General features: G+C 38.0%; 1 protein-coding gene across 1 annotated transcript in view; it reads left to right on the top strand.

The window, feature by feature from the left end:
* The window catches only part of ORC5 (origin recognition complex subunit 5), a 77,398-nt gene that overhangs the window by 58,893 nt on the left and 3,769 nt on the right, over positions 1-14,736 (top strand). The window contains exon 13 of the mRNA XM_033088792.1: positions 9,345-9,457. Coding sequence (XP_032944683.1) covers positions 9,345-9,457 — 113 coding nt within the window. The remainder of the gene's footprint in view (positions 1-9,344; positions 9,458-14,736) is intronic.

Raw genomic sequence — 14,736 nt, 5'->3', positions numbered from 1 at the left:
ATGTACCAACCTATGAAAGTATAAAAGTAATGAGCGTGTTAAAAATTAATTACAGTTGTAAATTGATTTTCTTTTTGTTGGCAAAAAGAACATAGTTTATTAGCCCGGGAACAGGTTCACACTGTTTTAACATCAAGCACTTCACTTCCAGCTGAAGCTTGTTAGTGACTGCCTCTCAGATCAAGAAAAAAAAAAATCCGCACTGTGGTACACGAACTCCTATTGTTAAGACATAAATAATCAGCTCATCCCCCACATGGATGAGAACAAAGAACATAATAGTACACAGAGCAAAGATTAACTAAGCAAATATTGCACAACCCCATTTAAGATGTAAATTAAAAAATATTCTTTGTAGAAGGAGGTCCTCAGTTTTTTTTGTGTGTGTGAAAATCTCAGGCGTGACAAGAGCTAGTTAGAGGGAAATAATATATGCTTTGGCTTCTGAATTAGGTACATTGATTACTTTAAGCTAAAGTAAAGTAAAACCCTTTAATTTGTATCAATATGCTACTAACATATGAAAGCTAGGGTATACCATTCTCTTTGATAGCAAGATGCTTCAGATTTTAAGAAGTTTTGTTTATTTTTAAACCAAGGACTGAAAAGCAGAAATTTTATTTTCAGGAAAAATGTCAATGGGATCATGACTAAAACTTAGAGGTAAAGTCACTGACTTAATACAGATTTTTTTTTTTTAACTTTATTCGGTATTTTTTAGCACAAAGTCTAAATCTTGACTTTGAAAAAGAAAATCCACTACCTGGCTGCTTTTTTACTCATTTTAATTTTATTTGTTTGAATTTGAGTATGAACTTAACACATAGACAAGAAAGCAAGAAAGCAGTGTATACTCGCATAAAATCTGAAAATTGTTAGCAAGAGAATATGTCTTTGTAGGTAACAGAAACCACAAAGGGAGTAATAATTTTCCCATAAATTTTTAAATTTATTTAAATTACTAAGATTATTCCAGTGTTTCAGGAAAGACCTTTTCATTACCTTTGCTTTTTAAATTGTTAGTGTTTATCTTAATTCATTCAACGATTATATTTTATATGATTTATAGTCATGAATTTTTAAATTCACAAATGTATAAGAAATCTTGCATTGGGGTACCATTTTCAGTGTTTAATAATTTCAGATTTTAAGAAATCATGCTTTCCCTCCCTCCCTTGAATTATTCATCTTTTAAAAATTAAACCTTAAAACAGTAATTTATGTCTAATATAATATGCAACCTGATTTATGAAGTATTAATATGTCATTAAGTTAATAAATTCCACATTTACTTTGGTGACATCAAACCCCTCACATCAGGTTCCCTTTAAGGATTTTTCTGTTTTATCTTCAGTGCGTTTGCTGCTGCATCTCTAACCTCTGTCATTCATAGTACCCCTCTCAATGTGAAATGCTCCCAGAGTTGTCATTTTACTCACTTCATCCATAAAGCTTTCCTTAGTCTGTTCAGTTACCTCTTCTCTGTGTTTGCAGCTCCCTCTTTGGGGTAGTGCGAGTCATGGGCTGGAGGTTCAGATGGTATTCAAATCCAGTACTGCTTTTCCTGTTACTAGCTCAGTGACTGAACATTTACTAACCTCTCTGAAGTTGTTTCTTTGTCTGGAAAAAGTTTATTTATAGTATCTAACTCATGGTGGGGTTTTTATGAGGATTGAAGAAATTACATTTGATGCTTGAACAATACAGGGGGTTAGGGGCATGGACGCCTCCCCCTAAGAGTCTAAAATCGAAGTGTAACAACTCCCCAAAATTTAGCTAATAGTCTACTGTTACTGGAAGCCTTACTGATATCATAAGCAGTCAAAACATATTTTGTATGTTATATGTATTATAATATACTGTATTCTTATAATAATCTAGAGAAAAGAAAATGTTAAAATGATAAGAGAAAATACATTTACAGCACTATACGTATTTAATGAAAAAATTCATGTATAATTGGACCCGTGCAGTTCAAACCAATGTTCTGGGATCAACTATAAAGTATCTAGCACAATGTCTATATCGCTAATCTATAGATAGAGATCTGTCAATGTCTATATCTGCTCTAGAGCATGGACTCAGTAAGTTCCAGCCCCTGTACCCCTAATCACCCATGGTCACTGATAATAGTTTGTTCCCATAGCTCTTGTTTTCCCCCCTCTCTTAAATTTTGTCCATGTCCTCTGCTAGATCCTGAGGGAAGGAGTGAATGCCAGATTACCTGTGTCATTCTTAGGAATTTTGAAGGGCAGTGGAAGAAAAGATAAAAGCGCTGACTGGGATCTTTATTCCAATAGTTAATAGTCTTGGCAAAACACCTTTAATACTCGTCAACACCCAAAATGAGGCATTATTTTGGCTAAACTTTTTTAATATGTTAAACATTTCTAAGATTAAGTGCTTAATTTAAAACTTGTTGTTACAACTCTAAAATGTTTTCTAACCACACCTACCTCCTTCTTGCCCCCTCCCTCAATCCCTGGTAACCATCTCTAATTGCCATCTCTACGATTTTGTCATTTCAAGAATTTGTATAAACAGAATCATCTAGTAAGTGACATTTTGAGATTGGTTATTTCACTCAGTATAATTAATTCCTTTGAGATTCATCCAAATTGTTGTGTATGTAGATAGTTCATTCTTTTTTATTGCTGAGTAAGTATTCCATGATATAGATGTGCTACAGTTTGTTTAATTATTCACCCATTAAAGGACATCTGGGTTCTTACCAGGTTTTTGGCGATTATAATAAAGCTACTATGAACATTCATGTACAGGTTTGGTATGGACGTGCACTTCTCTGGGATAAATGCCCAAGGGTATTTGATGGGTAATACAGTTATTGCATATTTAGTTTTATAAGTGGTATCCATGTTTTACCACTTCCAGGGAAGTATGGCAACCTTCCATTTAGATCTCTTTACTTTCCCACTTTTGAAATATTGTCTTTGAGTATCAGGTGGTGGTATAATTTTTAATCTATTATGATTTAGAAAACTCATGAGAAGATAGTCTGATTTATCCACATATTCTTTCCATTGTCTTCTTTGATGCTTAAGTTTCCTTTTATCATTTTCTTTTTGTTTGAAGCACTTTAGCTGTGCTTTAAAGGTATGGTAGGTCTGACAGATTCTTTAGTTTTTTCTCATTTGGGAATGTTTTTATTTATATTTCATTCATGAAGGATAGTTTTTTTGAGATACAGAATTTACAATTGCCATTTCTTTTTGGCAGGATTCCTGTTCAGTCCAGCGGGGAATAAATCTACCTGAGTAGTTTTCTGTTCTGGGTTGGGGGTTGGAGGATGCTGGGCCTGGGTCACCTTGTGTTGTTGGGTGGGGAGTCACAAGTTCCCTGCCTCTACCTGTTCCTCCAGTCCTGGGTCCCTATGCAGTCTACCTTCTTTCTACCTCGCAGAGTCCTCTGTGGTTGCCTCTTACGTTATTTCCAGGGTTTATAGTTGAACCTAGCAGGGAAGAACAGTAAATATGAATGGACAGTAAGTCCAGACAATAAGTCCTCCTATATATTTTCTTTCTTCTTTCTAAGTCTTCTGTCTAGGCACTTCGTTAGTATGTTTATGAAACGTGTTCCTAGGTAATTCAAAGCTCAATTGCATTCTGTAAATTAGTGCTAAAAAAGATTCCAGCATATTCAAGTGTGTTTTACCATTGTTTGGAGAGCTTTCTCCCAACAAAGATTAAATCATTTTAACACATTAATTTTATTGGCTGTAAAATATTCCAATGTATTCTTTCTTGCTGGAACTAGAGCCTTATTCTAACATTTTCTGCACTTGGGACCTTAACAACAGGTATGATGGTCACAACAGGAAAGGCTGCTGCTGCAGATGGGAAAGACTCTGGTCAGACCTGTACATGGGGCAGCACATGCACACGTACACGTACAAAACCGAGACTGCTCGGAATCTGGTCCTGAGTACCTTACCTGACTAGACATGCTGCCATATTCCCACTGACCATATCAAGCTATTTAGGTATTCATGCCAGCATGAAGATAGGACTTCATCATATTGTCATGAACATTTAAAGTTCTGCAAGGAAGTAAATTAATATTTTCTGTGATCCTGTTAATCTCTGAATACACAGTACCTAGAGCAAGTCCTCAAGAGCTTCATGGATTGCAAAAAAAAAAAAAAAAGATAATTTTAAGTATTGGATAATGAAGAGGAAGGTGGATATTCTACTTAATGCATGTATAGAAATAATTTTCCCAAAGTTTCCTATATTTTTTCCCAGAACTTTTTATTTAGGTATAAATTAATATGTTTCAGATTCAAAATGTTGACGCTATAAGTTAATCTTTGTACTTGACTTTTTCAGTTTTACTCTAGCAATATTTTAATAAACTGGCATAGTACTTATAAATTGTTGGTGCAGTTGTTCAGTGCTTTATGTCATGTTCTCCTAAACTGTATGTTTTGTTCATATTGTAAGGTCAGGGAATAAAAGTTTTCTGAAATAAGTATTTTTTAATGTAAAAAGATCACATCCTAATTGAATTGCTTCATTTTGGTTTAGATTTTTTGTGTATTGGCTTTTCCTAAATCAGACCCCTTCCCCCAAAATTGAGCTATCATCTTATTGATGTTTCGGAAACACCTTTTGAGTGCTACATCTACTGTATCCTTTACACAATTTACATGATTAATTTATTCATGGAGTCCTGGTAGAACTGAGTGACTTCAAAGGACTGTTTGGTTCAACTTAACTGCCTTTGGAAATTTGTTGTAAATAATGGGGTAAAAGTAATAAAATTGTAAAATATCTAAAAATATTCTTGGAATTTTAACTTTATTAAAGACAGATTTTGTGTTTCTCTATGAAGAATAATATTATTTGAGTTAAAGAACTGAATTAAATATATGATAATATTCGAATCACAAGGAAGTCGAATTATAAAAATATTAAAAGGAAATGCCACCGGCTATGTAAAAGGTAATTAATGTTTTTCTCCATATTAAAAAGAACTAAAGAAACCTGTCTTTAATAATAAAGGCACATTAATGTGTGAGTTTTATATGACTATTACTAACCTACTTTAGCAAATGAATCCCTTACAGAAAAATAGAAAGGACTGAAGTTAATATATTTCGCTATAGGAAACTGTTAACTCTTTTCTGTATGTCCTCCCATTTGTTAAAATTTCAGGCCTACTTTCATTGTGATTGGTGCCTGTTTCCAAACTGAGAAGGATACAAGTTTATCCAGATTTCAGCAGTACTTACTGTCCCCCAAAGACCCCCGTTATTCCTTGCTGCCCATCCTGTTCTGTGTCTCAGGTCTTCATAGTAAAAGTTTCAAGCAAGTCATATTGTAGTAAGAGTGCAGGGCCTGCATTTTGTCGTGAAGTGAACCTTTCTTTAAATCTCCTCCTAAGTCTGTTTTGTCTGTGTTAGTATACCTTCATTTTCCTTTTTTTTTTTTTTAGTATTTGATATATCTCATTATCTCTTTTGACTTTTAACCTTTCCATATTCTTCTCTTTTAGATGTATCTCTTCTAAACAGTGTACGGTGGGATTGATTTTTTTCAATCACTCAAACTTTGTCTTTTATTTGCAGCATTTAGTGTGTTTACTTTTATTATAATTACTATCATATTTTTGTTTATATCTATTACCTTGTTTTATACTTTTTATTTGACCTACCTGTTTTTATTTCTTATTTTCTTTTGGATTGATTATTTTTATAATTCAGTTTTCCTTCTCTACCAATTGAGAAGTATACAATTGTTTCTGCCCTCTTAATTCGTATTTAAAATATTAAGTTTAATGAATATTTTATTTTTTCCCTCAGATACCACAGGGCCTTAGGACGTTTTAACCATAATTTCTCCACTCCCAATTTATATATTACTGGTATTGTGCACTTATCCTATTTTTAAACCCATAATATATTTCTGTTATCATCTGTACAAGCAAATTCATTTAGATTTACCATTTTATTTCTTTATTTAGTTTTTTTCAATCATATATATATTTTTTTATTTCAGGTGTACAAAATAACATAATAGTTAGACATTTAAACCCCTCATAAAGTGATAACCCACCCCCCCAAGCTACTACCCCTCTGACATCTTATATAGCTGTTACAATACCATTGACTGTCTTCCCTATGTTGTACTCCACATGCTGTGACTATATATACCTATATATTTAGTTATAGTTTACATTCAATATTATTCTACTTCAGGTGTTTAGTGCATTGGTCAGGTATCTACAGTCTTATGACATGATCCTGACAACATTGTTGGTTATATACTTTATACTGTATTAACTACCAATTTATATTTCTTAATTCCTTCACTTTTTTCACCCTGCTCCCAACCCTATTCCCAACTATCACCTTGAAAGATCTAGTATCTATCTGGCACCATACCTAGTTATCACAATATTATTGAGTATATTCCTTATGCTGTACCCTACATCCCCATGACTACTATATGACACCCAATTTGTACTTCTTAATCCCTTTTCCTTTCACCCATCCTTAACCCCCTTCCCATCTTAAAGAAGTTCTATAAGATTCCTTGTAATGCTGGTTTGGTGATGATGAACTCCTTCAGCTTTTTCTTGTCTGAGAAGCTCCTTATCTGTCCCTCAATTCTAAATGACAGCGTTGCTGGGTAGAGCAATCTTGGTTCTATATCATTGCTTTTCATCACTTGGAATATTTCCTGCTAATCCCTTCTTGCCTACAAAGTTTCTGTTGAGAAGTCAGCTGACCCTTGTAGGTAACTAACTGCTTTTCAAATTCTCTCTTTTTATTTAACGTTTGGCATTTTCATTATGATGTGTCTTGGTGTGAGCCTCTTTGGGTTCATCTTGTTTGGGACTCTGTGCTTCCTGGGCTTGAATTTCTATATCCTTTACCAGATTAGGGAAGTTTTCTGTCATTATTTCTTCAAATAGGTTTTCAATTTCTTGCTCTTCTACTTTCTCTTCTCCTTATGGTACCCCTTTGATGCGAATGTTGGTATGCTTGATATTGTCCCGGAGGCTGCTTAAACTCTCCTCAATTTTTTGGATTCTTTTTTCTTTTTGCTGTTCTGGTTGGGTGTTTTCTACTACCTTATCTTCTACATCTCTGGTTGGATCCTCTGCTTTATCTAATCTACTGTTGATTCCCTGTAGTATATTCTTCATTTCCATTATTGTATCCTTTATTTCTGACTTGTTCTTTTTTATGGTTTTCATCTCCATTTTTATGCTTTCTGTCTCTCTGTTGAAATTCTCCTTGAGATCATTGAGCATTCTTAAGAACCAGAGTTTGGAACTCTGTGTCTGATAGATTGCTTATCTCTCTTTTGCTTAGTTCCTTTTCTGGAGCTTTGTTCTTTTTTTTTATTTGAGACACATTTCTTTGTCTCCCCATTTTGGCTGCCTGCCTGTGTGACATAGCTGCTATGTCTTCCAGTTTTAGAATGGCCTTATGTAGAGGTGTGCTGTGGGGTTCAGTGGCACAGTCTTTCTGGTCACCCGAGCCATGTGCTCCAGGTGTGTCCCTTGTGTGGGTTGTGCGTGAGCCTCTTATAGTTGAGCCTTGGTTGATAATTGCACATCAGTGGGAGGGACCAACCCTTGGGCTCACTGGTTGTGAGGACTGGCCTTGACTACAGTAGAAGAGTTGTTGTGCAGGGGTTGACCCTATGGCTCTAGCTTGTTTTGAAGCTGGTCACTGGGGACGCCAGCCCCAGGACCACCTTGGAGGGGATCTGCTGTAGGTCAAGTTCATCCACAGCCTGTGCCCTACCTGGGGCCACCCAGCAGGAGCCAGAAAGAAATCTGCAGATGGCTGCCACCTGTGCTGTGCTTGGAAGCACCTTGAGAGGCCAAGCTGTGAACAAAGCCGGCTGCTACTAGTGCCGGCTTAGAGCTGGTCAGACAGAGATTCAGGACACACTCAAGCCAGACGCTGCTTGTCTGCGTTCCGCGAACTGTTGAGAGTCTGGGAAAGTCTGCAGCTTGAGCTGAGGCAGACGGTCTGCACCAAAAAGCCACTGAAAGCAGCCTTGGTGTGCCCAAAAGTTGGGTGGGACCAGGTCTCCAATCGGATTGGCGGAGACTCAGAAATGGCAGCCACCTGTGTTTGCACGGTGGGAAAGGGGAGGGCACAACAAAGAAACAGTGGCCTCCGTCAGCTCCCCCGTCCAGGAGAAAGCCACCTCTCCAGCCCCTGTCCTAAGCCAGACAACTCAGTTCTCCCCATGTATGCCCCTGCCACCTTTCCAGCTGCTGCCCCAGCTCTGGAGCTCAAAGCGAGTGATTCCACTGGTGAGTAAGTCCGTGTGCGGTGCAGTCCTTTTAAGAGGAGCGCCTGTGAGCGCAGCCGCACTCAGTCTCACTCAGTCACAATCTCCACTGCTTTTCACAGCCAGAAATTATGGGGACTTCTTTCCCCGGCACTGGAGCCCTGAGCTGGAGAGGGGCTGGAATCTCTTTCCCTTCTAGGGGTTGGGGAAGGACCCCCACAGCCGAAATAGCCCTCCTGTGGGTGTGGGACCAGCCTGTTCCGACTCTGACCTTCCTGCCAGTCTGGAAGTGGCTTTCATTAGTTGAAAGGCTTCAGATCAGCTTGATTTTAGGCGATTCTCAATAATGGTTGTTTTGTAGAGTAGGTGTAATTTTGATGTGCTTGTGTGAGAAGGGAAACATAGCGTGCACCTACTTACTGCACCGTCTTGGTGGTCACTTTCTTCATTCGTCATTCCTTCTTACATTTGAGACCTTCTAACTGGGATCAGTTTCCTTTCACCTGGAGGTACAGAGGAGGAATTTCCTTGAGTAGGGATCTTGTGGTAGCAGATCTTTGGTGGGTTTTAGTTTGGACTAATCCTTCTGGTGTTTTCTTGACTTGACAGTCATTTTTAAAGCAAGACTAAGCCCAGGTCTGAAGGATGTATTTCTTACTTGCTCCTCCAACCAGCTACCCAATTCTGAGAAAGGCCCACATCCACATTTTAACTGCTTGAATCTCAAGGGAGCGTGTATTTGATATTCTGAGGTATTTAGGTAGAAACTCCATAAAATTCACACATAGAGAAGGGATGGGCATCATTTGTAGTTTTAAAAGTTCGCAGTTGTGTCGTGAGTCATTAATGAAACAAAGCTATGTCTAGTGGGCTCCTTAGAGACTGACTTTAGTTTGATTAACTAGGACGTCGAGCATATGTGCAAATTTCAAAGTAGTCGTATTCTTTGCAGATATTCCTGTGAATTCAGTTACATATCTTTATCAATGGAAACTATACAGTGTTTTAGAAACAAGGGTATCATGTAAGCTCATGACAACATTTTCTCATAAAAATGCTTTCTTTTAGATTACTTCTCTAGTGACCCTGCAGCTATTAACCCTGGTTGGCCATGACGATCAGCTTGATGGACCAAAATACAAATGCACAGTATCTCTAGACTTCATCAGAGCGGTTGCTAGGTAAGCATAGAATAATTGTGAATGTAAAATGTCTTGAATTATGTAAATGATATACCAAGTATAAAAATGAATGTTCTTCCTAATGTATGTCATTGGTCATTTAAGCAAGAAAAGATCATTTAAGTGCCAAGAATGAATACGTTTCAATGTAGAATTAACCCTGTCATCAAATTTACAAATGACATAAAATTGAGAGAATTAGCTAATATGTTAGACGGCAAAAATCAAGATTCTGAAAGACCTTAACAGACTGGAATAACAGACCCCACAGTGGCAAGGTATGATATAATAGACAGTTGGCTACAAAAAACTCACACGTACTGAAACAAAGCGGGAAAGATCTGGCTTAAGTCCTGAGTGTTTGGCTGACTACAAGGTTTTAAAAATCCTGGTGTCTCGTTCAAGGGATGTAATATGTCTAGTGTGTGTTGCCATAGACAGGTCAAGTCTGATGTGCTGCGCTGTGCTTGGAGTTTTAAGGGGGGCTTTGACAAATGGGTACATGCTGAGGGGGTAGGAGGAGAGTGGCAGAGTGAGGAAGCATGTCACATCCCTGACTGAAGGATGGGGTGTGAGGGGGAAGAAAGCCTTAGAAAGGATATGGTAACCGTCTCAAGTATTTTCAGAGGTTGTCATATGTAAAATGGATGAAACTAATTCTGAATAATTGTAGTGCGTTAGAAGCCCTAGGAAAGAAAGTATGTCTGTCAAAATGAGAGCTATCAAAAAACGTAAGAAGTTTCCTCACAAAGAGGTGTACTTACTGTTATGGAAAATGTTCCAGCCATTTACATTTTTAACTGATGTCATCTCATGGTTGCAGCTGGATAACAATCTGTCAGGACTGGTAGTAGAAGAGGTAACGTACGTGTGGAATGGTAGGTGGTACAAGACAACCCATAAGACAGCTTTCCCAGCATTTTTGAGTATGAAGATTTCATTTTAATGTCCTTTTAAAATTAATGATGACAGTATTAACTTATTTCAAATTGATAACACATAGGCATGAAACAGTATTTATTCAGACTAAAAACATGCTTGACATGGGTGTGGATTTGTAGATCTCCTCTAATGAATTGTGCAGCTTCTTGAAGTTCTGAAATGTACACATTGGCAGCCTCTACCCTGAAGTCTCTTCTGAATTAAAGGTTGTATTATAATATGATGCAGGTATTTGAAACATTTTCATGGTGTGTAGACTCTAAAACATAAAATAAGGGTTTTGAAATATGTTGTTTATGGTAAAACTGGGCAACCGTTTACACAGAAGAAATTGAGCAAAAAGTTTTTTTTTAATGTATTCAATAGGACCCTAAGGCAATGACTTTCTTTTTCCAAACAATGATGTTAAAAATTTTATATCTAAGAGCCTCTATCAAAGACACAACTTTTGAATGAAGCATCTTTATTTCAGGGATTTTGTCATCGCTCTGAATGTGTTGGGTCGCGCCCCAGCAGTCATGTACAGGACAGAGGCTTGTGGCTGTGCCATAGGGGGAACATGCCGTGAGCCAGACTGAGTCGGGCGGGACTTAATCTACAGCATCAGTGATATTAGACACATCCAGGGAAGTGACTTCTGTTTACCACCTCAGAAAGGAGCAGGAATTGTAGACCTGGAACTTATTAGCTCTAGAACTTGCTTTGTTACCTTTGCTTTTTTGTTGTTCTTCGCTTTCCATGAGCAGTATCCAAAGAGTAACTACCTCCTTCTTCCCACATCTGCCCCCGTCCACTCTCATCCTCATGATGTTTTATACTTTTTTGACGATTTCCCGTTCTTTCCCTCCATCCCATATTTTCTATCTTTTCCTAACATTCTGCCTTAATGCAAACTTGATTCTTACCTGGGGATACTACTTTCCCTGGAGTTATCTCTAGTAGTACCTACTTATTTCTCAAACCCCAATCCCTTGGGGTTGCAGACACTTTCACTGTCCTCCTTTGTTTTTGTTGCCGCTTCCAGATTGTTACTAACCCCAAATTCTGGTAAAAATGTGGGCTTCTTTGAGACTCATGCAATCTGGCTCTATTTTCCTGTTCTCCTATGATTGATTATCTTCTACCAGCTTCCCAACCATTCCACCTCATGTGTTGAAGAACAGAGCACGTGGTTTAGACTTCTTTCAGTGTAGCTACAAATCCTAACATCTGTAGTCACTCCTCAGCATTCACTGCTTCACAGAACAAATGGAAACCGTCTGTTGAGAATTCCTTCAGCTGCCTGCATTCAGTAGGGTGGGTTCCTTTTTGTAGTATCTAAGGAGGGTTCTTTACCTGTGTTCTGAATTCCGTTTCCTCAGAACAGTCTTTAGTCTGCAGGCTATTTGTCTGCTCTGTGGCTCCTGACACTGTTGGCCGCTGTCTCTTTCTTAAACTCTCTTCTGTTAAAGCCCATTATTCTAGTCTCTGGTTTTTCTCTTTATTCTCTGGCTGTTTTTTTTTTTCCTAAGGCTCATTTGCCAGCTTATCCTCTCCACCTGACCTTTAAATGTAGCTGGTCCTTGAGGCATGGCTATTTTTTGATATTATACTTTTTTTCTAGACAGTTTGAGCTATACCCATGACTTCAACAACCATCCGTGTATTAATAACTCCCCAATTGTAAAGGCCAGACCTTTCTTCTAATATTCCTGACCTTTGTTGGATGTTTCCTACCTACATCAATACATTTCCAAAACTGCACTCAGGAACTCTAACCTCTCTCTCCACCTGCCAACAAAAAGGAATGATCCAGCTTCCCGCCAGCTCCCTACTTCAGCAGTTGGCACTGCAGTCTGTCTGCCGTGTTACAGGGGCTAAAACCTGGGAGCCACTCTTGACACTGCATTCTCATACTCCCGGTATCTAAGCGTTAGTCCTGGAGCCTACCACTCCCTCCTCTGTATCTCAGAATTACTTTTATCATTTGTCCTGTTCTTCTTCTAGACTAAGCCACAATCATCTCTTCTCTAGTAGCCTCCTAATTGGTCTTCTGTCTATTTTTATCCCCTTATAATTTTTTGTCTATAGTATAGCCAAAATGATCTTGTAAAAATTTAATGTCACCCTCCTACATAAAAGTCTTCAGTAGTTTTCCATAACTCTTGGGATAAAAACAGAATCTTTTTTTTTTTTTTAAGTTTATTGGGGTGACAATAGTTAGTAAAATTATATAGCTTTCAAATGTACAATTCTACAATACATCATCTATATATCGCATTGTGTGCTCACCACCCAGAGTCAGTTCTCCTTCCATCACCATATATTTGACCCCCTTTACCCTCTTCCATCATCTACTCCCCCCTTACCCTCTGGTAACCACTAAACTGTTGTCTGTGTCTATGAATTTTTGTTTGTTTGTCTTGTTCCTTTGTTGCTTTCATTTTAATATCCCACATGAGTGAAGTCATATGGTTCTCTACTTTTTCTGACTTATTTCACTTCTCATGATACTCTCAAGATCCATCCATGTTGTCACAAATGGCAATATTTCATCTTTTCTAATGCCCAAGTAGTAGTCCATTGTGTATATATGCCATAACTTCTTTATCCAGTCATCTATCGAAGGTCTCTTTGGTTGTTTCCATGTCTTGGCCACCGTAAATAATGCTGCAGTGAACATCAAGGTACATATATCATTACAGAGAAATGTTTTCAGATTTTTTTGGGTAGATACCCAGGAGAGGGGTTGCTGGGTCATGTGGTAATTCTAATTTTTTTGAGGAACCTCCATACTGCTTTACTCCATACTGCTCATAGTGGCTGTATCAATTCACATTCCCACCAACAGTGTATGAGGGTTCCTTTTTCTCCACAGCTTCTCCAACACTTGTTATTATTTGTCTTGTTGATGATAGCCATTCTAAGAGGTGTGAGGTGGTATCTCATTGTGGGCTTGATTTGTATTTCCCTAATAGCTAGAGAAGCTGAGTGTCTTTTTATATATCTGTTGGCCGTTTGTATGTCTTCTTGGGAGAAATATCTGTTCAGGTCTTCTGCCGATTTTTAAATTGGATTGTTTATTTTTTTGTTGTTGAGTTCTTTACATATTTTGGATATTAGCCCCTTAACCCCTTATTGGAGGCATTTGCAATAATCAAAACAGCATGTTGTTGGCAGAAAAAGAGACACACAGACCAATGGAATAGAATTGAGAACCTAGAAATAAACTCATGTGTATATGGGCAGATAATTTTCAACAAAGGAACCAAAAGCATACAGTAGAGCAAAGAAAGCCTCTTCAATAAATAGTATTGGGAAAATTGGAAAGCCACATGCAAAAGAATTAAACTTAACTGCTGTCTGTCACCATACAGCAAAATTAACTCAAAATATATCAAAGATCTAAATACAACACCTGAAGCAATAAAATGCATAGAAAAAAGTATAGATACTCAACTTTTGGACCTTGGGTTCAAAAAGGATTTTATAAATTTGACCTCAAAGACAAGGGAAGTAAAATAAAAAATAAATGAATGAAAGGGACTACATCAAACTAAAAAGCTTCTGCACAGCAAAAGAAATCATCAACAAAAGAAAGTGGCAACCAACCTGTTTGCAAAAAACAGAATCTTTAAAACATTTGCAAAAACCAGAATCTTTAAAATAGCAAAAAAACAAAATATTTGCAAAAAGCAGAAGTTGAATGAGTCCTGGTCTGATGGCTTCTGTTTTACCTGAGAAGGAGGGGCCAACATTGAGACTAAGACTAAGGACAAAAGTAGTAGCAGTTTGAGAGGCATGTTGATCATTGCAGCAGCTGCTGTGGGAATGGAAGAATGCACTGATAAGGAAGGCAGCTTGCTGGGCGTGGTGAAGGCCCAGCTGAGGTTTCTGACCTTGAATTTGCAGTGGCAAATCTGTGAAACTGGTGGTCCTCTCCAGCAGCATTCCACACGCTGGGTACTGGGACAGTAGAAAGATGGGATTGAAATCACAGAGGACTGGGGTTTGCCAGGTGAAATGAGAGCATGTCCACACATGAGTGCTTGAAATGATGAGCTGTGGGGTCTAGGCTGGAAAGGGAAGGAAGACGGTGAAGCCGGTGGAGGGCTAATCGTTCACTGTCTGGCACATGGGTCCTCAGTAAGTATGTGTAGATCAGGACAAAGTGGAGGAGTTTGTGAACTGGTTGTCTCAAGGTGCTCAGGTAGCTTGAAGGAAGAGTTTAGGGATCAGAGGGTAGGAGGTCTGAATTGATGTTTTTAGAGGTCGTCCATTTCTGATCATGGCTCATGAGAGCAGAAAAGGCCATTGGAGGTAAAAACGACAAGTGTGCAGTGAAGTCACTAAGGCTC

This window comes from Rhinolophus ferrumequinum, chromosome 20 (assembly GCF_004115265.2).
Source record: "Rhinolophus ferrumequinum isolate MPI-CBG mRhiFer1 chromosome 20, mRhiFer1_v1.p, whole genome shotgun sequence".
NCBI lineage: Eukaryota > Metazoa > Chordata > Mammalia > Chiroptera > Rhinolophidae > Rhinolophus > Rhinolophus ferrumequinum.
Note: the sequence above shows the minus strand (reverse complement) of the source record. Positions and strands in the feature narration are given on the sequence as shown.